The sequence below is a fragment of the Cucurbita pepo genome, chromosome LG09, assembly GCF_002806865.2.
Source record: "Cucurbita pepo subsp. pepo cultivar mu-cu-16 chromosome LG09, ASM280686v2, whole genome shotgun sequence".
NCBI lineage: Eukaryota > Viridiplantae > Streptophyta > Magnoliopsida > Cucurbitales > Cucurbitaceae > Cucurbita > Cucurbita pepo.
The window spans coordinates 8,602,967-8,627,798 of NC_036646.1; the positions used below are offsets into that span (position 1 = coordinate 8,602,967).

The 24,832-nt window shown below is 35.5% G+C and overlaps 4 protein-coding genes across 16 annotated transcripts; 3 read left to right on the forward strand and 1 right to left on the reverse strand.

Moving 5' to 3' along the window:
* Nucleotides 1–10: 10 nt before the first annotated feature.
* LOC111802572 (UPF0235 protein At5g63440) lies at nt 11–4,264 on the reverse strand. 3 transcript variants are annotated; one of them, XM_023686991.1, is made up of 7 exons: nt 4,006–4,264; nt 3,500–3,614; nt 2,646–2,799; nt 1,870–1,966; nt 727–815; nt 373–441; nt 11–179 (listed from the first exon to the last, which is right to left on the reverse strand). In XM_023686991.1, exons 1-7 carry the CDS (start codon nt 4,118–4,120, stop codon nt 120–122), a joined length of 699 nt encoding a protein of 232 aa, XP_023542759.1. In that variant the 5' UTR covers nt 4,121–4,264; the 3' UTR covers nt 11–119. The 3 variants fall into 3 exon arrangements, with proteins under 3 accessions (XP_023542759.1, XP_023542761.1, XP_023542760.1); XM_023686993.1 differs by having other exon boundaries at nt 3,500–3,606; nt 4,006–4,082; XM_023686992.1 differs by having other exon boundaries at nt 134–179; nt 363–441.
* A 1,571-nt stretch (nt 4,265–5,835) lies between these two features.
* Nucleotides 5,836–18,007, forward strand: LOC111802436. Of its 10 annotated transcripts, none has more exons than XM_023686798.1 (29): nt 5,837–6,010; nt 6,128–6,329; nt 6,459–6,583; nt 6,775–6,891; nt 7,105–7,251; nt 7,393–7,594; nt 7,661–7,767; nt 7,870–8,027; nt 8,928–9,049; nt 9,149–9,240; nt 9,440–9,683; nt 9,801–9,864; nt 11,124–11,272; nt 12,358–12,428; nt 12,538–12,711; nt 13,173–13,244; nt 13,807–13,908; nt 13,987–14,076; nt 14,179–14,254; nt 14,336–14,429; nt 14,530–14,599; nt 14,743–14,922; nt 16,090–16,212; nt 16,310–16,393; nt 16,486–16,670; nt 16,821–16,959; nt 17,039–17,098; nt 17,279–17,383; nt 17,469–18,007. In XM_023686798.1, exons 1-29 carry the CDS (start codon nt 5,915–5,917, stop codon nt 17,580–17,582), a joined length of 3,564 nt encoding a protein of 1,187 aa, XP_023542566.1. In that variant the 5' UTR covers nt 5,837–5,914; the 3' UTR covers nt 17,583–18,007. The 10 variants fall into 10 exon arrangements, with proteins under 10 accessions (XP_023542563.1, XP_023542565.1, XP_023542561.1 ...); XM_023686799.1 differs by having other exon boundaries at nt 7,676–7,767; XM_023686800.1 differs by having other exon boundaries at nt 7,676–7,758.
* Nucleotides 18,008–19,306: 1,299 nt separating this feature from the next.
* LOC111802578 (elongation factor 1-delta 2-like) lies at nt 19,307–21,179 on the forward strand. The gene is made up of 8 exons (XM_023687002.1): nt 19,307–19,404; nt 19,498–19,603; nt 19,713–19,829; nt 19,930–20,008; nt 20,158–20,272; nt 20,375–20,488; nt 20,730–20,891; nt 20,970–21,179. Coding segments are annotated over exons 2-8 (675 nt in total). The 5' UTR covers nt 19,307–19,404; nt 19,498–19,517; the 3' UTR covers nt 20,972–21,179.
* LOC111802575 (elongation factor 1-delta 2-like) lies at nt 19,352–24,744 on the forward strand. 2 transcript variants are annotated; one of them, XM_023686996.1, is made up of 8 exons: nt 19,352–19,404; nt 23,117–23,222; nt 23,345–23,461; nt 23,582–23,660; nt 23,810–23,927; nt 24,029–24,142; nt 24,263–24,424; nt 24,524–24,744. In XM_023686996.1, coding segments are annotated over exons 2-8 (678 nt in total). In that variant the 5' UTR covers nt 19,352–19,404; nt 23,117–23,136; the 3' UTR covers nt 24,526–24,744. The 2 variants fall into 2 exon arrangements, with proteins under 2 accessions (XP_023542764.1, XP_023542763.1); XM_023686995.1 differs by lacking the exon at nt 19,352–19,404 and adding an exon at nt 22,916–23,023.
* Nucleotides 24,745–24,832: the final 88 nt, after the last annotated feature.

A 24,832-nucleotide genomic window follows, 5' to 3' on the forward strand; every position in this document is an offset into this window, starting at 1 on the left:
TTCATCCAAACGAAAACCAATATCAGGCATGAAATCTCCGACAACAGTTTTTTTAAATAATACAAAAACTAACATTGTTATCACTACAATAAGACAACAGTTCTTAGGCAGAGTCGAGGTCAAGGCTGCACTGCCTCCAGAAGTTTTTCATACACCTGCCTGGCCGACAAATCCTCAACCTGAGATAAAAGTACCACTCGTTCAAGAAATAGAATTGGGATCGAAAGTGCCATTTAAACAGGATATAAGCTACCAACTAATACCTAGTATCATAAGTGCAGTCACATTTAAACAGTATACAGGCTACCAACTAATACCTAAAAATAAAGAAAATACAGGCTACCAAACAGTATACAGGCTACCAACTAATACCACAAGAAGCTTCGATTTGTTGTTCCATCCTCGTTGAAGAGTCATTTGGCTAAGCCTCAGTCCCAATACCTGCTTAGAAGAACAGGATTACTGAGAGTGAGTCCCATATTGGTTAATTTAGTGGAAGAGCATGGTTTATAAGTAAAGAATACATCTCCATTGATATGAGGCCTTTTGGGAAGACCAAACTCAAAGTAGACAATATCATACCATTGTGAAGAGTCGTGATTCCTAACCGAACATAATTTTTAAGGAAAAAAAAAAGTGGCTCAAGTTCATGCAGAATCTCAAACAGGATGCAAAATCAAGCAGATATTGAAGATCCAAAGCCAAAAACATATAATCAGAACATACTTTTCCCATGAACTCCAAAAGCTCATTGTTGGCTTCTCCACGCGCTGCAGGTGCAGCAACAGCAACACGTACATCATCAGCATTTACTCCTGTAGAAGGAAAATATATCATTTTTTTTTTGTGTGTGAGAGAGAGAAGTTTATAATCAAGAAAAATAATATAAAATGCATGTATTACATTCAAGATAAAAATGTATATCAGTTACTCACAGTATAAAATGACTGATCCTAGAGAACACGACTCTCCACAATAGTATGATATTGTCCACTTTGAGCATAACCTCTCATGGCTTTCCTTTGGGCTTCCCCAAAAGGCCTCACACCAATGGAGATAGTATTTCTCACTTATAAACCCATGATCATTCCCTAAATTAATCAATGTGGGATTCACTCCCAATAATCCTCAACAATCCTCTCCTCGAACAAAGTACACTATAAGCCTCCCTTAAGGCTTATGAAGCTCTCGAATAGCCTCTCCTTAATCGAGGCTCGACTCCTTTCTCTGCAGCCCTCGAACAAAGTACACCCTTTGTTTGACACTTTAGTCCCTTTTGACTACACCTTCGAGGCCCACAATTCTTTGTTCGACATTTGAGGATTCTATTGACATGGCTAAGTTTAGGGCATGTCACAATGTTTATCTTACACATTAATCCCCCAGATAATTAGGATTTGGTTCTTCATGAGATTGTTCTTCATAAATGGACTAGACTGCAGGATATTTGTCACAATGTTTAATATTATGAACAAGGCTTCATATACGGACCTCCCCAGTGAAATAACAACTAGTAAAAGTATGCCAATGAGCAGGTTTCAATAACAAAAATTGTTCCAGTCCTTCATCGATACTGTTATATAGTCATAGTTTGAAATAAAACTCTTGGAGTCTTACTCTTATCTTACGTACCAGAATTTGACCTCTCATTTTCTTCTTGTTACACAATAACAAATATAAATCATCAAAGGATTTATCTAATTACAATTATTTGAATCACAAACGCATGCTAAGATGTCAGATAAAGAGACTACATGCAATGATGTAGAACCTTTACATTCTGTCTATAACAAAATTATAGTTGAATTCAAGCTTACAAATAAAGACTACATGCATAAAGATATATCACAGCAATTATATCTTTCATACTTGTAATTGCTGAGCGTTGTGCTCGATCTTCAACTTCTATAGCCACTTGGACCAGTCCTCCTTCAAGTTGAGATATACAGGGTGGCACGGGAGCATCCTAATATAGATGTTTATTGAGTGAGAATTGATGTGGTTGTTTACAAATCACAATAAATATTGGAACATCTTTGTATAGAAAGTATCATACAGTAATATTATTGTTGTATGTGCATCAAGAAATAATAAGGTAAGAACTCATAAGACCTTTCATCATTTTCATTTCAGTGATTTTTACAATAATATAATAGAACGCTGTATTCTATCAAAATAATAAGATATTGCAACCCATTTTTTAAGAAGTCGTACTATATGCTATGTCCATCAGGAGTCAACTAAAGCTCAAGATACCAATAAACTGCACATAATCGATTCTTAAAATGGTAATAAAATATTCAAAATATTTTCTATCTGGCACTAAAGAAAGATTATACATAATTCGATGAGTGTTGACCAGTCAACTCATGATCATTGTTATTCTGTAATTTTTTTTCCCCATTGCGAAGCATAACAGCAACAGATTCGTTATTTCTTCACATTTGAGACATTTTTCAAGAAAGGAACTCAGAATTGTAAAGATTTATTGTGAAAAATAAAACTTCCATTGTTAAAATGAAAACAATAATGGATTGAAAGTCTCTTCCATTGTTAATATGAAGATGATTACGGTAAAAAACCAGCAATATGAGCAATGCATAATGGATAGTGGAAGCCCTTATTATAGTAGACCGGTATAATACCTGTGGATTGGTTTCAGCAGCAACTGTACTAAGTGCACCATCAACAACATAAATGAAAGAAGCAAATTCCAATTCTTCCTCGGAGCGATAACACACGAAGAGTCCACAACCTATACAGTTCATACGGTATTGCCTTTCAAGTTTCCCTTCACCCCTGAAAAATAATTATAAGCTACATATTACTTAGTTCAACAAGTATCCATATTTTCCCATCATTTAGACTCTATTTTGACTGAGATCAGCAATTGCCCCTAGATAGGTAAAGGCCACTGCCGAATGTGGTTGTCATTTTATATTTCAGGAAGACTTGGTGGATATTGTTCTGACTCATAGCTCTTACAGATGACTAGCATGTAAAAAGATGCATGCCTCAAACTCTCCTCTTTTCAAATTATGAATCTCATGTTTATTCTTTTTGTTTCCGGTGCCGTACTTCGAGAAGACGGCATAGGAAACTTGGCCAGATCATCTTTCCACATGCAGATGCTACAGAGTACACCTAGATTTCCTGACTCATGATTTGCTTAACCAATTAAACAGAAAGAGATTGCAATTTTACATCCATCATTCAGATAGAATGAGTATTTTCATCGGGCCTAGTTACACATATAGTTTTTAATGAGCAATGTCGGAGAACAAATCTGACCTTATGTTGAACCTAAATTTGTTAATATAGTCATGAACTTCAAATTGGTTACATCCCCTCAAAAATATCAGTTTTAGACCATCTAAAAAAACAGACATACAATCAGGTGAGGGTGAGATCTTGAATGTAACTTGAATTTCTGACCATTTCTAATGCAAATTAATTCGCATCACAAAGATTGATACACACGTAGAAAGATTAAAGTTACCTTTTTAATAGAACTTTTCCCGCCTCATTGATATTTAACCTTGCAAGATGCTTCTTCTTGTCCAACGCAAAAGCCTTGTCCGTCTTCCTTTTTGGCATTTTCTGCAACTGAGTATCTTATAGCATGTAGGATTAGTACGGTTAAATCCCACGCAAAATGCTTATTTCTTGGATTGATAGCTAGGAGAGAAAAATAAAGTAATCCTGGTCATTAGTTCATAAATTCTAATTCACAAAGAAGAAACCAAGTCAGCATGAATACAGCACAGAGTGCAGCCGAATTTCCTCATTCCAGCTTAATTTTGACAAAAACTACACTAGATTATTTCCGTCTTTCAAATAGAACAAACATTTTCATCGAGTTGCACGCAGTCCAGATATTAGAAAACCTTCTAAATCATCTCAAGCTGTTAACTACACATTCAAGTAATTGATCTTTTCGTATTTGATTCTCGACAAGCTTTAAATGCACAAGAAACAGAAGCAGAAGTCCGGGAGAAAGAGTACCAGTGATTAAGACGTGCGATCCACAGTGCTTGCAATAGTAAACGAAGAGATCAGAATCTGGTCCATCTGGTGCGGCGTCTTCGCTGGAGTATGTATGCGTCGTTCTCTTCGGCATGACTTACTGGCTCTTCTTCTTCTTCTTCTTCCTCCTCCTCCTCCTCCTCCTCCGCGCTTCTCCTTCACCGGTCCTTGAACAACAACCGCGCACCAGTGAAATCTCTCGTCGTTCTCAGGTAAGGCTGCGCGTGGTTGGACATTAACCGCATTTGAGAAGAAGCCCAAATTTGTGACATCGGCGAGCGCGCCATAGAAATGATTTGGCACGTTATATTTTTTCTAAAAACAAATTTTAAATTTTAATTCTTTTTTAATAATATCTATTTTATTTTTAAAATATTATTAATTTTTAAATTTTTTAATTAATAAGTTAAAAAATAAATAAAAATACTAAAACACCTCTAAAATTTTAAAAATAGTATTAACATATTTTATTTTTATATAAAAAAAAACTATGGCATAAATTATCTTGGAATTATTTAATATTACTTTTAAAAATTTGGATATTTTTTTTAAAAACATTAAATATAGTTTTTAAGTTAAAAATATTTTTTTAAGTTTTTTTTTTAATTATTATTAAGAGTGTTAATTAAAAAATACTACAGTGAAAACCTCTCTAAAATTTTAAAAATAGTATTAACATATTTTATTTTTATATAAAAAAAAACTATCTGCAAAAATTATCTTGAAATTATTTAATATTATTTTTAAAAGTTTGGGTATTTTTTTAAAAAAATTAAATATAGTTTTTAAGTAAAAAAAAAAGTTTAACCCTATCTTTTAAGTTTTATTATTATTATTATTATTATTATTATTAATAAGAGTGTTAATTAATTTTTTTTTTGAAAATTGTTCGCTGGTATTTTTGAAATAAAATATTAACTATTTTTATAAATTTAACTATATATATTTTTTAAAATTGTGTCAAAATCACTGTTCAAACCAAATAAGTACATCCTTAGACAAGTTCTACCACTTGAGCCGATAGTTGATCGTGACTCATTATGCCCAAAGTCTTGCCTATTTACCGGTTCTTTTTATCTGGACTTATCAAAATATTTTTCTCAGAAACTGTATTAATGTAAGAGAGGGCAAAATTAATAAAAACACCTCTAAATTTTATATTTTTAAAAAAAAATATCCATGCACTTTAAAAAATATAATTAAATAAAAAAAAGTTTATTAATACCCTTAAAAAAATTTATCTAAATGCAATATTTAATTTCAATAAATATAGTATTATCAACAAAAAGAAAATAAATAATTATTTTTGTGTACTTTTCTTTTGTGTGTTTATTCTTAATAATAATAATAATAATAATAATAATAATAATTAAATTACTATTCACACGTGTGGAAAATTAAAAATAATTGAAATAAAAAGTGGAGAATATATTTAAAAATGGAAAGTTTATGAAATTTGTATTTTCATGAAACTCCTTACCATACAAAGGCTGCGTAACAATACGGGGACGTTTCGTACGTGTAAGGCGTACGTTAGCAAAACGGAAATTACTCTAAACTACGCTAACAAACTCTCATCACAATAACTGTGGCTAAAATGCGCATATTAAATTGGTGCTCATTAAAGAACAGTGGCTAAAATGCGCGGTGAAATGAATAATACGCCGTAACGAAATGGTTGAAGTTGTGATAACGGGGTATTGAATGAATCTCTCCATGCAATATTTTTAATTTTTAACGCCGAAATTTATTTATTTATTAATTTAATTTAATTTTAAAATATTATAAAAAATTTGACATTTCAATTAAATTTGGTCGCGTCCATAAACAGATAGGAAATCGAAGGGGAAAGAAAGGGGAAAGAAAAAGGGGAACCCAGAAGAGAGTCATGGTTTCAACGAGAAGAAGTGGATCTCTCTCTGGTAGCAATAGCAAGAGATCTTCGTCGTCGGAGGAGAAGCCATCGTCGCCGAAGCGTCAAAAGGTTGATGTCTGATGAGTAGAATCTATGAGTCTTTGTTGTTTTGGGTAGTATTGAGTTTTTATTGGAGCGATTATTAGAGTTTTGGTTCTTGATTTGTTTAGAGATTTTGGGTTTCAGGTGGAAAATGGGTGTGGTTCAGAGAAATCGATGCCAGCGGTGGAGAATTCTAAGGAATTGTGTACCCCGCCGACTGTGGATCCTGGAGACCATGGACCTGGCGGTGGTCCGATCGTCGGAGTTGATGCTGGAGAAGGTGTGAGCTCTTTGAAGGAGGATGCTGCACCAGCGGCTGTCGCTGTTACCACTCCTATCGCAGAGGGTAGGTGGTTCGTACTCCCAAGGTTTAATGGGTTGTAATTTTTAGTCTTGATTGATTGAAGATAAGAATGTTGTGTGAAGTGTGGCTTTGGACGTTTGGGTTTGATTTGGTTTGTTTCATATGTTGAAGGAACTTCACTGGTAGGGGATAGGCCTAGGACTTCTTTTTCATCTTGGAGTCACTATGCTTCGAAGCAGAATACAAATTTTGAGACGACGACTCCTTGGTGTAGGCTTCTCTCAGAGTTCGGTCAGGTAATTCAATGCTCATTCAAGAAGTCGAAATGTATCATTTGGTTCTTGTTTATCAGTTTTGGAGTCCCGAATCATAGATCCAAGTCGAATTAAATTCCCACCGATATACAGCTTCATTTCTTGCTAAATTTATGATTTATAGTATTCTGTGGACTCCATCTATGGGATTTTGAGCAATGTTTTAAATGCAGAACTCCAATGTTGATATTTTCTCGTCACATTTTACCATTGGTTCTAGTAGAGGTTGCAATTTTCCTTTGAAGGATCACACAATTAGTGGGACACTTTGCAAGATCAAGCACACTCAGGTAACTTCGAAGTGCTCCTATTTAAAAGTCTCTTTAGTTCATTAAGTATAGAAAGAAGAAGTTGATGTCAAGCGTACTTACTGTAGAACACTTATTTTAATTAATTAAAATAGAGCGTTCTCAAGTGCCTAGACATTTTCATACTGCCATTTTTTTGGTACCTGTTAATAAACTATGAATAATTGGTTGTACTTTTACTCTGGGGGTGAACAGCGTGAGGGTAGTACTGTAGCTGTGCTTGAAAGTACGGGAGGCAAGGGATCAGTGATGGTTAATGGGTTGGCAGTCAAGAGGAACACCAGCTGTGTGCTTAATTCTGGTGACGAGGTGGTCTTCGGTGCTTTGGGGAACCATGCTTATGTATCCTTCAATTATCAGATCATTTCATTTTTTGTTGTTTTGTTTTATATATTGTTTATCGAATATTATTCTCCATCTAACAAATTTTTGCTCATTGCCTTTCAATGAATGTGACATTTTTCTTGATTTCCACCAATATAGATATTTCAGCAACTTATGAATGATGTTTCAGTTAAGGGTTTAGAGGTTCAGAGTGGTGTTGGAAAATTCTTGCAGCTCGGAAAGAGGACTGGCGATCCTTCTGCTGTGGCTGGGGCCTCGATTTTGGCTTCTCTTTCAAGCCTCAGAGAGGATATATCACGTTGGAAGCCTCCTTCACAGACCAGCAGTAAAACACACCAAGGTGCTGAACTACCTTCTAATTCTGTTGTTCATGATGCAATGGAACTTGACATTGATGCTCTTGAAGCCAACTCAAATCCAGAAGTACGAAATGATAAAGCTGTAGACTCAAGCACAACTAACAGGAATCTTGTTCCCGGCTCCAATCCAGACGCTGTCATAGAGGCAGGCAATGTAAAACTCTCTGGGGTGAATGATTTGATAGGGCCTTTGTTCAGGATGTTAGCTCAGTCAACTAGTTGTAAACTGAAATTGAGCAAAAGTATCTGTAAACAGGTAATGGAAGAAAGAAACCAGTGGATTGGGGAGTTGCAGCCAGCATCAACCTCAGGAATGTCTTTGCGGTGTGCAGCATTTAAAGAAGACGTTCATGCGGGGATTGTTGATGGAAGGGACTTAGAGGTTTCATTTGAGAACTTTCCATATTATTTGAGGTACACATTCCATTATTACATGTTTTGTACTTCATATGTGGTTTTAATTGATGTGTTATTAAGTTACCATTTCTATGTCAGCTTTAAGCTTTCTTTCTTTTATAAAAGATGTCTAGAATGTTTATCACATGTTTGGACGCATCCATTTTTTTTTTCCTTTTGAGACTTCATAGACACATGCCTGAGTTTCACCATTGGTATGTGTATGCCATTGTTCTGGTCAAAATAGTGTGACGTGCTTCATTGTTGGGTATCCTTCATCAAAATGAAGCATCTTGTATCAAGGGGGACATACTAGTGATATGTAAACTCTGGAATTTTGTTGTTGTTGCTTGTCCTTAGGATAACTACTGAAAGGGACAGACACTATATTTAGGAGTTAGGACTAACATTTTTGGGTTGAAAACACCTCAAACCACCTACTTTGCACTATTACCTTATAACTCTTACAAATTTCCTTGTTGTATTTAAGCTTGCGCATTAGGCTACAGTTCTAAAGAATAAACATCGATTGAGAAAGTTGATGGGCCGACTTTTTAGTATGAAGAGATGTCTTGTGTAAATGGCACATGAGAAGAGACCATTGAGTTGATAAAAGTTGGATTGTGGATTTTCCGAGGTTCTGTTGATCTGAGAAATAAGTAATTCAGGAGGCACCAAATTGAGCTTGTAAGGGAGGATGATGTACTTTAACTCTAAAAAAACATGAAATACAATATTGAACTTTTATTTGCAACTAAACTACCCATTTTCAATATTGAACTAAACAAACCCATTTTCAGTATTGAACTAGTCTAAGATATTGATGAACACTGACTAACTTAAACCAATCCAAATAAGACTTTCTAACATTTTCATATGCACGTATGAAATTTTACTAACTTTGTTTGCTTTTTGCAGTGAGAATACGAAGAATGTGCTTATTTCCGCTTCTTTCATACACTTGAAGCATAAAGAACATTCAAAGTATACATCAGAATTAAATACGGTGAATCCACGAATTCTACTTTCTGGTCCTGCTGGTTAGTTTCTCTCCCTCTGCCTCTTGGTAGTAAAGGTTTGAGAATCCGTTGTCTATATTCCTAATAATACTTGAATTCCCTTGGGAAATGTTGCTGCAGGTTCAGAGATATATCAAGAGATGCTAGCAAAGGCACTTGCCAACTACTATGGGGCCAAGCTACTCATTTTTGATAGCCACTCATTTTTGGGTGTAAGATTTAGATTACTTTTTTTTTTTAAAAAAATTCATTTCATATTGTCTGTCATGCTTTTTGTGAATGTTCATTTCACTATTTGATGGCTTTTTTTCTACTTAATATTCGACATTATGCTTGTATCCCTGTTCCATGATGCAGATATCACCCTTCATTTATTCTTTATATTTTCCATGATGCTCCAATGTGTTGCAGGGTTTATCATCAAAGGAAGCAGAGCTGCCGAAGGATGGAATTAATGCAGCAAAATCTTGTAATTGTTCTAAACAGAGTATTGTATCTACTGAGATTACCAAGAACACAGATCAAATGGCTGGTGATGAAGATACACCGAGCTCTTCAAATGCTACCTTGTTTGCCCCTGATTCTCAACCTAAGATGGAGATGGACTCAATACCATCATCCTCTGGGACAGCAAAGAACAATTTTTTAAAAATTGGTATAGGATTAAAATTCTTTATGCATCTATGCCTAGTTTCTTGTTCTTTTGTTTTTAGCATGTTGTAGAATTTCTTGATTTAGTGACCAGAAATTTACTCAAGTACGAAAATTTCAGGTGATAGAGTAAGATTTATTGGTTCAGCTTCTGGTGGGATATATCCAACAACGTCTCCCTCAAGGTATAATGCTTACGTACTCTGCTTCTTTTTTTTTTTTTTTTTTTTTTTTTTTTTTTTTTTTTTTTTTNACTTATGTATTCCATCGTATAACTTCTTCAATGTTAGCAAATGCTGTGTACAGCTGTATGCCCCTTTTTGTTTAATTATTGACTAACTTGTATGTGTATGCACAATGTTTTTAGTTGTTTGCTTTACGTAATATACCCACTTATGTGCTAATTTCCTATCTATGGCTTAAAGATTGGGCTCTTCTGGTTGAATGGTTATTCTGTATGTTTTGTGGCACAATGTTATGGTGAATTAATTCACCATCACCTTAAGAATTCTGTGAATGCAATCTCATTGATCTCCATCATTTTTCCAAGGTTTTGAAATTATCTATTGATGATGAGTCATGCTTGTGCTTTAGATTTCCCTTCATACAACTTTGATTTTATGAGACAGTTGTTTGTGGAACTTCTGATGTATCTTTTTTGGCTCTCTTCTTTGTGGATATCATTTTTGCCTTGGGTTTAAGGACACTTATGTTTGGACTCTTGATTCTTCGGGTGTTCTCATGTAGACTGTTTTTGTCCTAGCAGAGTGCCTGTCATCCTTTTTTCCCTTCTTTTTACTTCGATTATGAGTGTTAAAGCCACTAAGAAGCTTCATTTTTTTTGCTTGGTTGAATGTGCATAGTAGGACCAGCTTTATCAATCTCGTCCAGAGGTCTTCCTCTATGGCTTTGTGCCCTTGGTTTATGTGCAGATCATTTACCATAATCAGTTAGCGATTCTAATTTGGAGTGAATCTAGCTTTTAATAGAGATCATTTTGTGATGTTTGATGAGTGCTTCTTTGGCTATTTGATAACAGTTGGCTGGATTGAAACAGTAGAATTTATAGAGGGTTAAAGGGCTCTTGGGTTGGGTAGAGACGTGGGCAAGAGTTTTCATTATGATTTTCTTTGAGTGTTATAAAGAGCTTTGTAAAACAAAAGATAGCTACAAAACTTATTAATATGAACTTAAAACATATGTAATTTTTTTTTTCATGTGATCAAAACTTATTAATTTTTAATGAGTGTTACGAGGGCACCTTTTTACTTTTGCTTGTATGCATGTATGTATGTTTATTTTATGCTTATTATTGCGTTCAAGACACATAACAGAAATCTTCTTTCTGCTTACTCTTGGGTTGTACTTTTCTCTTCTTATCTTTGGCATAATAAGAACTCGTTAACTGGTTTTGTGTAAATAATGACTTTTTTCTTACTTCCAGGGGCCCACCCAATGGAACTCGTGGAAAGGTTGTATTAACTTTTGACAACAATACTTCGTCAAAAATTGGTGTTAAGTTTGATAAACTTATACCTGATGGAGTTGATCTTGGTGGATATTGTGAAGGAGGCTATGGATATTTCTGTTATGGTATAATTTTTTTTTATCATGGTTGCATAAAGATCATGTATTTTTCTTGTAATTTCCCAAATGTGCCTGTTGAAATGATTAGTGAATGACATAAAAATCATGTGTTAAATTAATGATGCTGACCCTTGCCAACATTTAGTCTTGTATAATCTATGAAGCTCTCTGTCCTTCGTTAATATTGTGTGGGGTAGATGGTTGTGAAGTTTGGTTTTTGGAGGATCCCTGGTTTCAAAATAATATTCTCTAGTTTCAAATTTCAAATTTCCCTTTTATATTCCTTTTGCCTGACATATAAGTTTTTCTTTGAACTTCAATTCCACGATCTTTTTTTAATAGAAAAATCAATTAGTCAGCTCCCTTTCTCTCTAATATCCGTAGAGTCAATCGTATTCGTTAGCTTAAGGGTTGTCATGCATTGTCTCTTGATCGTTCTAGTGTGTTACTTGTAAATTTTTGTTTAATTGACTAGGTTTTTTTCCCCGGAGCACCTCTTCTTTTGTCCTTGGCCTTTAGTTGATGTATCATGAATAAGTGTGCCTCTAAAGAGAAAACCACGTGCTATGTCTTCGCTCTTACTTCCAAGGTGTTGTTTCAATTGAGGTCGATATTTAACATTTCCATGGTCTCTAGTTGAGTATTTGATTGTTAACTAACCCTGCTGATGGAGGCAGCTGTCTTGGACACTTTGTTTTGGGTTAAAGGCTGTTAAGTATGGAAAACTAATACCTGAACTAATCTTTAGTATATTTGGTTGGAAAGAAATTGGAGATCCTTCTTGTACGTGAACATAGGTTTTTGGTGATCTCCATGTTGCTTGGGATTGGTTCTTGATTTATGCCATTCTTTTGTGCTTTATTTATCTCAATGAAAGCTGGTTTATATTTTCTTTTTTTATAAAACAACTGTGCTAGCCCTCATTCTTAGTTAGAAGTAAGTTGCTTTTCTTGAATATCTATCCTACAAGTTTGATCTTATAAGTTGTTATTTTTAACAATATTGATGAAATTACTTTAAACAAGGTACTAAGTCACAAATTTTCCTCTTGGCTGTGAGAATGAGTAACATTTTCTTTCTTATCTCCTTAGCTACCGATCTTCGTTTGGAGAACTCTGGCGTGGAAGAATTGGACAAGATACTTATTGATATTTTATTTGAGGTAGATTTTTGTTGTTGTTTAGTCTTCTAGTTTCTTTTTTAGAAGAATAGATTTCTTTTGCTCACAATCATTGGTTAATCTTATCAGCCTTTCTAACTTGTCTAATCAGGCGGTGTTTAGTGAAAGCAGAAATTCTCCTTTCATTTTGTTCATGAAAGATGCGGAGAAGTCTCTTGTTGGTAATATAGATTCATATTCTACTTTTAAAAGTAGACTTGAAAAGCTTCCTGACAATGTTATTGTAATTGGCTCTCATACTCATACTGACAACCGCAAGGAGAAGGTAATTCCTATCTAATGTTACTTTCCTGGAGTTTGAGCTTAGATTTACCTTTAATTTTATTCCAATTTGTTTGTTGAGATGTTTGTCAATTTTCCTGTGATGATTTATCCAATTTTAAATATTTTATCCAAAAAATGGTGTTCATAATATAAAACTGACATCAGGCATTTATATTTGATATTGTATGTGAAGATTTTCAGAATAGAACTTGACCCGTTGGAAATAAAATTTATTTTGAACAACACTCTGGTTAGAATCATTAAAATTGACAAAATGGGGAGATTTTGGTCCATTCACTATATTTGAAAAATTTTGAAAATTGTTGATTTAAACTTAATTTCATTTATAAAGAAATGTTAAAATATTTCCTCTTAGTTTAATTATTTAGTTGTAATTTCAAACCACATTTCCGTTAATATTATCATGTCCTTGCTGCATAATTTTTCTTATTTACATTGCAGTCGCATCCTGGTGGCCTACTTTTCACAAAATTTGGCAGCAATCAAACTGCCCTTCTTGACTTGGCATTTCCGGTAATGATCAGTTATAGGCTATTTGAGAAAAAATATCAGTACCATCTCTGTTCTCTATTTTTCACGACTTTGATGCATTCTGTTAAATGTTTTCAAGGGTGTTGATTACTTGTGCAATTGATGGAGAAAAGGCGGCTTCTAGAAATATTTTGATAATTATTTAATCTCACATCATCCTTGTTTTCTGGTTTTACTTCATTGTCATTTTTATTTTAAAATGGGAGATTTATCTGTTATTTCTTGTGTTGACTTTTGAATGCACGACATTTGATTGTCTCCCATGTTTGTGGAAATGTATGATTCAAGGGTGCTCAGGACAGGATAATTAAAATCCCTGTCCCATATTGGTAAATGAATTATCCATAGTGAGTAAAATAAGTTTTAGAGTTAATAGCAATCTTGTTAAAAGTGTTTGGGATGGGATAATGAAAATGTTGACTATGGTACTCATAGCTGTCACTATTTTGTTTATGTTAATATAGATATGTGCGTGTGCTCTATGTTTATGCTGGAATATTTGTTTGGCATATGCATGATGCTCCTTTGTTTGTGGTTTTCACAGGATAGTTTTGGAAGACTGCATGACCGAGGGAAAGAAGTTCCAAAAGCAACAAAACTTCTTACAAAATTATTTCCCAATAAAGTTACTATCCACATGCCGCAGGTCTATGAGAAAGGATAGCTATGATTTTTCATATCACTTTTTGGAGATAATTTTTACACTGATCTTTTATAATGGCAGGATGAGGGCCTTCTTGTATCATGGAAGCACCAGCTAGAACGAGATGCCGAAACTCTCAAAATGAAAGGAAACCTTAATCAATTGCGTGTTGTAAGCATTTTCTTTTACTAATTAAATTTTGGTTAAATGCATTTCTTGTAGCGTCGGTGATGTAGTGCTTTTAGATTTCATAGTCAACATTTTCAAAAGCAGGTTTTGAGTAGGAGTGGAATGGATTGTGAAGGTCTAGAGACCTTATGCATCAAGGATCAAACACTTACAAATGAGAGTGAGTTGTAACTCAATTTTATGAAACCACACAAATTGCTGTTGTCATCGTTTCTGAGTTCGACTTTCTCATCTATTGCAGGTGCGGAGAAGGTAGTTGGATGGGCCTTAAGCCATCATTTAATGCAGAATCTAGAAGCCGATCCTGATTCTAGAGTTCTTTTGTCTAGTGAGAGGTTGTCTACGACTGCTGCCTTTCCCCCCACTGAATATTTTTATTTCTGTCGTATCAGTTCATCTAATTGCAGATTTAACTCTGTTTTGCAACTCTTGCAGCATTCAATACGGGATTGGCATCTTACAGGCTATCCAGAATGAAACTAAGTCCTTGAAGAAGTCACTTAAGGTTTCTGTTACAAATTCTTGCTGTTGGCTCTTTTATTGATCTAAATTTGTTTGTCCCATTTCATTTTATTTTTAAATAAAGTCTTGACAACAACTCTATTACGTAACTATATCAATAAATTCCGTATCTTTTTGTAAACTTAGGATGTTGTTACGGAGAATGAATTTGAGAAAAGGCTTTTAGCAGACGTTATCCCACCCAGTGATATTGGAGTCACATTTGATGATATTGGAGCTCTTGAAAATGTGAAGGATACTCTAAAGGAGTTGGTGATGCTTCCTTTACAAAGGCCCGAGCTTTTCTGCAAGGGGCAGTTGACTAAGGTATAAGAAGTATTAAATACATAAAAGAAGTAACAAATATATCCTGCTTCTTAGGATGTCTTGTTAGTTTGGAAAAATTAATGGATATCAATCCATGGATTCATCTGCATTCATGTTATTTTTTCCTTTGCCATATGCATGATAATTTGTTTTTCTTATTTTATTTTTAGTTAAATTACACATTTAGTCTCTAAACTTTGAGTTCTGTGTCTACTTCGTCCCAAAACTTTTAGAGGAAGAATGATGACAGCGCCAAACCTCTCGGAAGTTTGGCAAGTTGCCATTCTCTGTTGCTTGTAATACAATAAGTGTTTTGGTTCCTACACCACCAATTGAGAAATGGAGGGGAGGCCCACTGCTAGCCAATGAGGTGCTAACTTTTTTTTGTCACCAGCTCCCTTCTAGATGAAGTTCTTAGGATCTTTCCCATATATTTTCCCTAATATCTAGCTGATATTCTAGATAGAGAAGTTAAGAACTCTTTGGAGCAAGAGTGTGTATCAGTAACTACAAAATGTATATTTCCTCAAATATCTAAACTAAACAAACCTCTTGAAATTTTTTTGTCCTACTCAGCATTTAACCGAAGGACCGTTTTTTGGTAAGAAAAAAAAAACCTACTCTTTGAAAAGAAAACTGTTGAGGAGGGTTAAGAATTTGTCTTACCCTGAATGATAGAATGCAAATTGCTCTCTAAAAGCTACTGCATTTAGGCAGAAGAGCAGTATGTAAACCTATGATAGACATCTTCAGCAGATCTACAGATTGAATCATTTTCTTTAGCTTGTACATTATTGTAGGTTCTAATGCCACCCAGAAAACTGGCTGGAGGGAAATGTTAGCTTTCTCAGTACATTTTTTTCTTCCATAGGGGTCAATAATTATTCTCTACATTTATTCTTCCATAGGGGTCAATATGTTAGCTTTCTCTTACATTTATTCTTCCTAAGGAAGGAAGGAAGGAAGAGACGGATATCAGTTAGTGGAAGTTTTTCTTGAGTGTCAAGTTGCTACAATGTCAATATTTTTTAGTTGGCTTAAACATCTGTTCATTTTTTGTGTACTTCAGAAAATAGATCTTTATCCAGCACTTGCTATATAGCTTGGTTATAAAACTGAACAACCTTTTTTGGTGAAAGAAGCTCACTAGCTATTATTTATGTGTAGCCATGCAAGGGCATTCTGTTATTTGGTCCACCTGGAACAGGTAAGACGATGCTCGCAAAAGCTGTGGCTACTGAAGCTGGTGCAAATTTTATCAACATTTCCATGTCAAGCATTACGTCAAAGGTTAACAGCAAAACAATTATTATAGATCACGACTTTGCCGCATTCAGTTGTGATCTACTCCATTACTCTATGGTTTACAAATTCTGTCTTTCTGCAGTGGTTTGGTGAGGGTGAGAAGTATGTGAAAGCTGTTTTCTCTCTAGCCAGTAAAATTGCCCCAAGTGTTGTATTTGTTGATGAAGTAAGCCTCTCATATCCCGCTATCAATCATTCCTAATATTGTGGGTATCTGTTCACCATGACTTTTCTTTTCTAATTGATGGTGTTAATTAGGTTGACAGCATGTTGGGTCGAAGAGAAAATCCAGGAGAACATGAGGCGATGCGAAAGATGAAAAATGAATTTATGGTGAACTGGGATGGTTTGCGAACAAAAGACAAAGAAAGGGTGCTGGTTCTTGCAGCCACAAACAGACCTTTTGACCTTGATGAAGCTGTTATTCGAAGGCTTCCTCGTAGGTAAACAGTTACCTAAAAAGTTCTAATTGGATTCAGAGCCCACAGTCTGTTCATGTCCTGAGAAAAACACATGGTCTTCTTATAATTTTATTATTTTGTTGTGCTAGTACCGTTCATTTGTAGAAGACTCACAGTTTGTTTCATCTGCAGGTTGATGGTGAATTTGCCAGATGCTCCCAACAGAGCAAAGATACTCAAAGTTATTTTGGCGAAAGAAGATTTGTCTCAGGACTTCGATTTTGATTCAGTTGCTAGTATGACAGATGGATATTCTGGGAGTGACCTTAAGGTGAATACTCTACCGTTTTCGACATTTTGTAGATGGTTTGCGGCCTGCAACAAACTTATTTATTTATGTTTCATAACAGAATCTTTGTGTTGCTGCTGCACACCGTCCAATTAAAGAGATCTTGGAAAAGGAAAAAAAGGCAAGTTCTTTCATTATGAGTATGCTTCTTGCCACATGCTTGATTCCTTGTACATAGATATGTTAGACGACACGGTGACTCGGTTTTCTATTTGTCTGGCTGCTTTATGAAGTTACTCATTGACATTCCTCTCTTGAACAAGCTCATCATATTGGTTACTTGCTATGGCTGTGTTGACAGGAGCATGCTGCAGCTCTCGCAGATGGCAGACCTGCTCCAGCTCTGAGTGGAAGTGAGGATATTCGACCTCTAAATATGGACGACTTCAAATACGCTCATGAACGGGTAACAGGAGATCTCAAAGTATTTGAATTCACTTTTCAACCCCTTTTCTAGCTTGACTTATATGTTGAGAAATTTACCAAATCAGGTATGCGCAAGCGTTTCGTCCGAGTCCGTAAACATGACCGAGCTGTTACAATGGAACGAGCTCTACGGAGAAGGGGGTTCTAGGAGAAAGAAGGCTCTTAGTTACTTCATGTAGGGTGGTATTTGTACAAATCCTAGAGTCTCTCCACTGATTTCCTCCATGCTTCTCCAGATGCCAGTGCTCACTCGAATCAAATTTATCATGGAAGCCATTTTCTCTGGTATGAAAGTATAGATTTTGTAACTTTTTTTCCTTTCTTTCTTTCTTTTTTCTTTTTGAAATTTAGTTCAGAATGATTGGTATAGGAATTTTGCTGATCTTAGTTTTGATCATCGACAACTTGTGTTTTGTGCCATCAGTAAAAATGTATCCTAAATTTGGAACTTTATTTACTTGAAGCAGCAGAGGAAAAGAATCACCATGTTCTTACATTTTACCTCTCGTTCTTTGCTGGGTTGAACAATAACCTTTGACAGCAAATTGTACTGTAAATGGAGATAAAAAGATCTTGAGCAGAACAAACAACTTCCTCTCATTCATCAGCTATGTCACATTATCATTGCTAGCTTAGGTTTTAATAGATTTTAGATTTCAACTTACAAGTTAGCTTTTTGTATGCTCTTGTATATTCACATTTCTCGATGATTGGAGGTCGGATAAGAGTGTGTAGCACAAGAAGAACGTAGTGAAACTAGTTAAAGTATATAATCTCGACAATCAGGTCAATGATTTAAAACTCTTATTCGAATATTGGATCTTGCAACTAGTTAAAATGTATAATCTAGACTAAACAGGTCAATGGTTCAAAACTCTTGTTTGGATATTGGATCTTAGAATTTTGAACAATGAAAATGGAGAACTCGGGTTAACTCCAGACCTATTTCTCTTCTCGAATTTTGATTCCAGATATGTCTTTACCATTCTATATTGGGTCAGTATAAGGGTGTATGATCGTTCACCAAAATCACTGTCTACACCTGTACTAAAATGCTCCAAAATGTATAGGGGTACTATAGGTGATATGACTAGTTGTCAAAATGCTCCAAAATGTACTATAGGGGATATGACTAGTTGTCAACTTTTTTCTACGCGATAGTTATATGCAGTAAGCCGTTTTTGTTGTTTTTTGTTTACGTTCCCGTATAACACCATTTTCAATTTCTCAAATCTTGCTTTCAAAAACTCTCTTTCAAAATCTCTCTACCCCGTTTTCTAAAACCTTCTTCTTGAACTAGGACCACCAGAGCGCGAGTCTTACATATTTGAGCTTCGGACATTCGTGTCATTTGACACTCTTTGATATCAGCTCCAAGCTCATGTCTCCGCTCTCAACCGTGAGCTCATTGACTTGATCAATCGTGACTAGACCGATTTTTTCAACCAGAGCACAAAGCTTGTCGATGTGGAAGCAGTAGGATGGATTGCAGACTCGTGTCGAAAGTAGTGTGTGTTTTCAAATTTCATATGGATAGGATATGGCATTGTTGCTCAATAATATTTTTTTATTTTATTTAATGTAATATACATTAATTATTTTAATAGTTAATTTTTCAAATATAATGATATATTTTTTATATATATGTTTAATGTGAAACTATTAAATACTTTTAAAAACTTAGGAATGAAATATTTTTTAGTTGAAGAAACAAATAAAAATGTGACATCAAAATTATAAATTAAAAATAAATAAAGAAATAAACAAATAAAAATAATTATAAANAAACTCAGTAATTCAATACAAATTTAATTTAGATTAATTAGCTGAGTTGGCGTGGAGCTCAATAACATAGCATACATGCGGCGCACCAGATTATGCCCTTCTCCCGCTTTAAATACTGCACAGAGCCGGAAACCCTAGACGCCACTAACAAGCATTAGCAATTATCAGCATCCAGTCTCGTCTTCTCATTTTTGAGTTGCAGCATCCCCGCCGGCGGTAAGTTTCCGATCCACTCCTCTCGATGTCTCTCACAAGTTTAATTCTTGAAAAATTATGAATTGATTGCTAGGCTTTTGGATTTTCGTACAGAGAAATCTCATTATTTTGAAATGGCTGTCGCACTCCATGATGTCAAATCGGCAGCCGGTTTGAAAAAGCTTGATGAGTACTTGCTTAGTCGTAGCTACATTTCCGGGTTAGTTTATGACCTTGTTTTGTTTAATTGACTTGATATTGTGTTCATATCTGAGTGAAGCGTAGATCTGGTTTTTTAATGTTCATCGTTTGTGAATGATTTTCTTCAGGTATCAGCCTTCAAAGGATGACGTTACCGTTTACGAGAGTCTCTCCAAACCCGTATCCAGCGAATATCTTAACGTGGCTAGGTGGAGCAATCACATCGAAGCACTCTTGAGAGTTTCGTAAGTAATCGAAATGTCATTGAATTCATGTTCGTAGAATTATGGTTATGTTCTCTTTAATAATTTTCTATTACCAATGGGTTCGATAATGGTTTTCTAGCGCTGTTTTTGGAGAGGGTTCTGGCGTTAAGTTCGAATCAGCTGAGGCAATTGCAACCCCACCGGGCGCGGACGCAAAGGTGGAAATGTTACCCAATGTTTACTTTTGCCTATATGTTATGTGTGCTCCATACGCCAGGAAATACATTGTCTCTTGGTGCATGCTCCATTATAGAGTTAATTTGCTTCACTATTTTCATCTTGTTAATTACTCTGAAACTTTTATCAGGCTGCTGATGACGATGACGACGATATGGATCTTTTCGGTGAAGAGACTGAGGAGGAAAAGAAGGCTGCTGAGGAGCGTGCAGCTTCCATCAAGGCTTCTACTAAGAAGAAGGAATGTGAGTTTTCTTAGTGATTTTATGCAACCCCTTTACACTGTTAGATAAAGACTTATTTACATAACTGATTTTCATGATATGGTGCATGCTTTTCTTTTTCAGCTGGCAAGTCATCAGTTCTGATGGATATCAAACCATGGGATGATGAGACTGACATGAAGAAACTTGAAGAGGCCGTGAGAAGCGTTGAGATGGAAGGTTTGCTCTGGGGAGCATGTAAGTTCTGTTCTCCATTGCAGTTGTCATGCTTTTATGTACTTTTGTTACCCTATCCTACTGCCTATTAAGAGGACAATACTTTATGAAATTTACTCTGAACCATTATTATTCCATTTTATGCTTGTCTAAAGCATTATCTTGTGTCAACATAATCTGCTATCGATTACTTTATTATCATGTAATGCAACTGATTGCTACTTCTTATGAATGGGTTTTGACACTAAAATTTAAATTGCAGCCAAGCTTGTTCCTGTTGGATATGGTATTAAGAAATTGCAGATTATGCTCACAATTGTGGATGACTTAGTGTCTGTTGACACTTTGATTGAGGAACGTCTGACAGTTGAACCCATAAACGAGCATGTCCAGAGCTGTGATATTGTGGCCTTCAACAAAATATGTACGTCTCATTTTTATTTTACCATCTATCTTGAACACCCTTCAGTTTTTTTAACCAATTATTGTTCCCATCATGCAGAATTTTGAGCTTTGGTGGATTCAAAGATGTTGCCGAGTCTGGGGAAGATCTTTTGTTTCTTGTTTCTACCTCTTCAAACTTGTTTTGTCTACAGTATCGACTTTTCTTTCCAGTTTTGCTACTTTTATCTATGAATTATCGTAGAATTATCATGTTTCATGAATTTTGCTGATTAAGTTGATGAGCATTTGATTGACGCATCTTTCGCTTTCTCGAGATCTCTGTTTATCCCACAATTGTCTCGTCTACGGTTAAAAATGTCTTCGATTTTTCCTAATCTTCAGAGTGATGGAATAGAAGAATCGTTCATGGACATGTAAATCTGAATATTACATGAGATTGATCATGTGGAAAATGATGCAGGTGTAGTATTGCATCCAATGGAAGATAACAACCATAAGAAAGTGTTCGGCCACTCTTTTTAAGTCCCAGAGATCACCAGGCTTCTCATCAATCCTGTTGTGTATTGAATCAACATGATGGGAGGATGTTAGAAAGAAGTGGTAGCATTTAACCTTTAAAACGAACTCTTTCAGAGTCCTAGTTAAGTGTGGAAGCTAAAATCAGTTGACAATAGAAAAGAGAATTTGAAAGGCACCACATTAACGATGGCCGTGAACTGTATGTTACCACTTAATAATCTAAAATAGCATGCTTTACAAGCCCCTATGGCTTAATGTTATAATAGAGCTACGAAGGTCTTATTATCATCTTACGTCTTTGTTGGCACACCGCTCAGTGTTTTACTTTGATACTATTTGTAACATGTTTGTAACAGCTCAAGCTCGTTACGGGCTAGATATTGTCCTTGGTTATGAATTGAATTGCAGACAACTTCATGATTTTAAAATACCTCTATTAGGGAGGGATAAATTGAAGGATTTTCATACCATTGTGGAGAGTCATTGTCTTCCTTCTCCTATCTAGTTTTTGTAACTCATGAAGAAAAATGGAAAAATAGACGAACTTTGTACTTTAAATTCGATCTTGAAATTAGGTAAGAACACGAGAGGAGAAAGATAGAAAATTACATTAGAAAGATAGAAAATTGCATTAGAAATAGTGAGTCTCTCAAGTCTCCTTCAACAAGTACGAGAGAGCAACAATCTATGCAACCATGGTAGTCCGTTGAATATGCTCCAGCAAGCCGACAATAGAATGTTGGAGTTTGACATGATGCAACCATGGTAGCCCGTTGAATATGCTCCAGCAAGCCGACAATAGAATGTTGGAGTTTGACATGATACAACAAAAACAGAAAGCATACGTGTTAGAAGAAACCTCGTATGAGGTATCAACAAAATTAACAAATCCTTTATTTTCTTTATGCTATTTTCTTTTACTTTTTCTTTCAATTTTCTCTGATTCTTACATGGTTCATCCTCCATGAGGGAGATGGAAATGTATAAGATGCCCCAAAGCGCAGAAAAAGTAGTGGGTCGAAAAGTAATTTTTCATATACCTGAAGCTTCCACACTCTTATAAAAAAATGCAAGTAAAGGTGTGGAAACCTGGCTGTGATACCATTTATAACAGGGTGCTGAGTTGAAGGAGCTCTGCAGTGAAACCGACAGGGGAGGTGAAGGAGCTCTGCTTCTCTTTCTTTCAATCTCTTCTTCTGCATACAGGGAACGAAGTAAAGGGGTGTGGAAACCTCTCCCTCGCATATATGTTTTTATTGCAGTTATATTTGAAACTAAAACTTTAAAATATTGTTTTTTTTTTTTTTTTAAGTTGAAGAAACAAATAAATAAAAATGTGACATCAAAATTATAAATTTAAAATAAATAATGAAAGGACTAAAACAAATCTATAAAGAAATAATTAAAAAAAAAAAAAAAAAAAAAAAAAAAAAAAAANTGATCAACTGAGTTAAGAGATCGATTGGCGTTGAGCTCGATAACATAGCGTACATGCGGCGCACCGGATTATGTCCTTCTCCCCCTTTAAATACTGCACAGAGCCGGAAACCCTAGACGCCACTAACAGGCTTTAGCAATTATCAGCATCCAGTCTCGTCTTCTCATTTTTGAGTTGCAGCATCCCCGCCGGCGGTAAGTTTCCGATCCACTCATCTCGATGTCTCTCACAAGTTTAATTCTTGAAAAATTATGAATTGATTGCTAGGCTTTCGGATTTTCGTACAGAGAAATCTCTTCAGTTTGAAATGGCGGTCGCACTCCATGATGTCAAATCGGCAGCTGGTTTGAAAAAACTTGACGAGTACTTGCTTAGTCGTAGCTACATTTCCGGGTTAGTTTATGATCTCGTTTTGTTTAATTGACTTGATATTGTGTTCATACGAAGGCTTCGTTCTGAGTGAAGCGTAGATCTGGTTTTTTAATGTTCGATCGTTTATGAATGATTTTCTTCAGGTATCAGCCTTCAAAGGATGATGTTACCGTTTATGAGAGTCTCTCCAAACCCGTATCCAGCGAATATCTTAACGTGGCTAGGTGGAGCAATCACATCGAAGCACTCTTGAGAGTTTCGTAAGTAATCGAAATGTTTAAATTTGCGGCTGATTTCATTGAATTCATGTTCGTAGATTTGTGGTTATGTAATCTTTAATAATTGTTCTATAACCAATGGGTTCGATAATGGTTTTATAGTGCTGTTTTTGGAGAGGGTTCTGGCGTTAAGTTCGAATCAGCTGAGGCAATTGCAACCCCACCGGCCGGGGACGCAAAGGTAGAAATGTTACCTAATGTTTACTTTCGCCTATATGTTATGTGTGCTCCATACGAGAGGCGATACATAGTCTCTTGGTGCATGCTGCATTATAGAGTTAATTTGCTAGACTGGTTTCATCTCGTTAATTACTCTGAAAATTTTATCAGGCTGCTGCTGATGACGACGACGACGATATGGATCTTTTTGGTGAAGAGACTGAGGAGGAAAAGAAGGCTGCAGAGGAGCGTGCAGCTTCCATCAAGGCTTCTACTAAGAAGAAGGAATGTGAGTTTTCTCAGTGATTCTATGCAACCCCCTTATACTGTCAGATAAAGACTTACATAACTGATTTTCATGATGTGGTGCATGCTGCTTTTCTTTATCAGCTGGCAAGTCATCAGTTCTGATGGATATTAAACCCTGGGATGATGAGACCGACATGAAGAAACTTGAAGAGGCCGTAAGAAGCGTTGAGATGGAAGGTTTGCTTTGGGGAGCATGTAAGTCTTAAAGCATTTTCTTGTGTCAGCATTATCTGCTAACGATTACTTTATTATCATGTAATGCAACTGATTGCTACTTCTTATGAATGGGTTTTGACACTAAAATTTAAATTGCAGCCAAACTTGTTCCTGTTGGATATGGTATTAAGAAATTGCAGATAATGCTCACAATTGTGGATGACTTAGTGTCTGTTGACACTTTGATTGAGGAACGTCTGACAGTTGAACCCATAAACGAGCATGTCCAGAGCTGTGATATTGTGGCCTTCAACAAAATATGTATGGCCTTCAACATAAGCTATTTAAATTTTATGTTTACTATCTATCTTGAATACCCTTTGAATTTTTTTAACCAACTATTGTGTTCCCATCATGCAGAATTTTGAGCTTTGGTGGTTTCAAAGATGTTGCCGAGTCCAGGGAAGATCTTTTTATTATTTGTTTACAATCTCATGTGTCTGTTTCTCGTTTCTACCTCTTCAAACTTGTTTTGTCTACTTGCTTCTATGAATTTTGAAGCGAGCTTCTTGAAATTGTCTTAGAGTTATCATGTTTCATGAATTTTTCTGATCAAGTCGATGAGCATTTGATTGACGCTTCATTTGCTTCCTCGAGATCGTTTTTATCCCACAATTGCCGTCATTCAATTTTTCCTAATCTTCAGAGTGATAGAATAGAAGAATCATT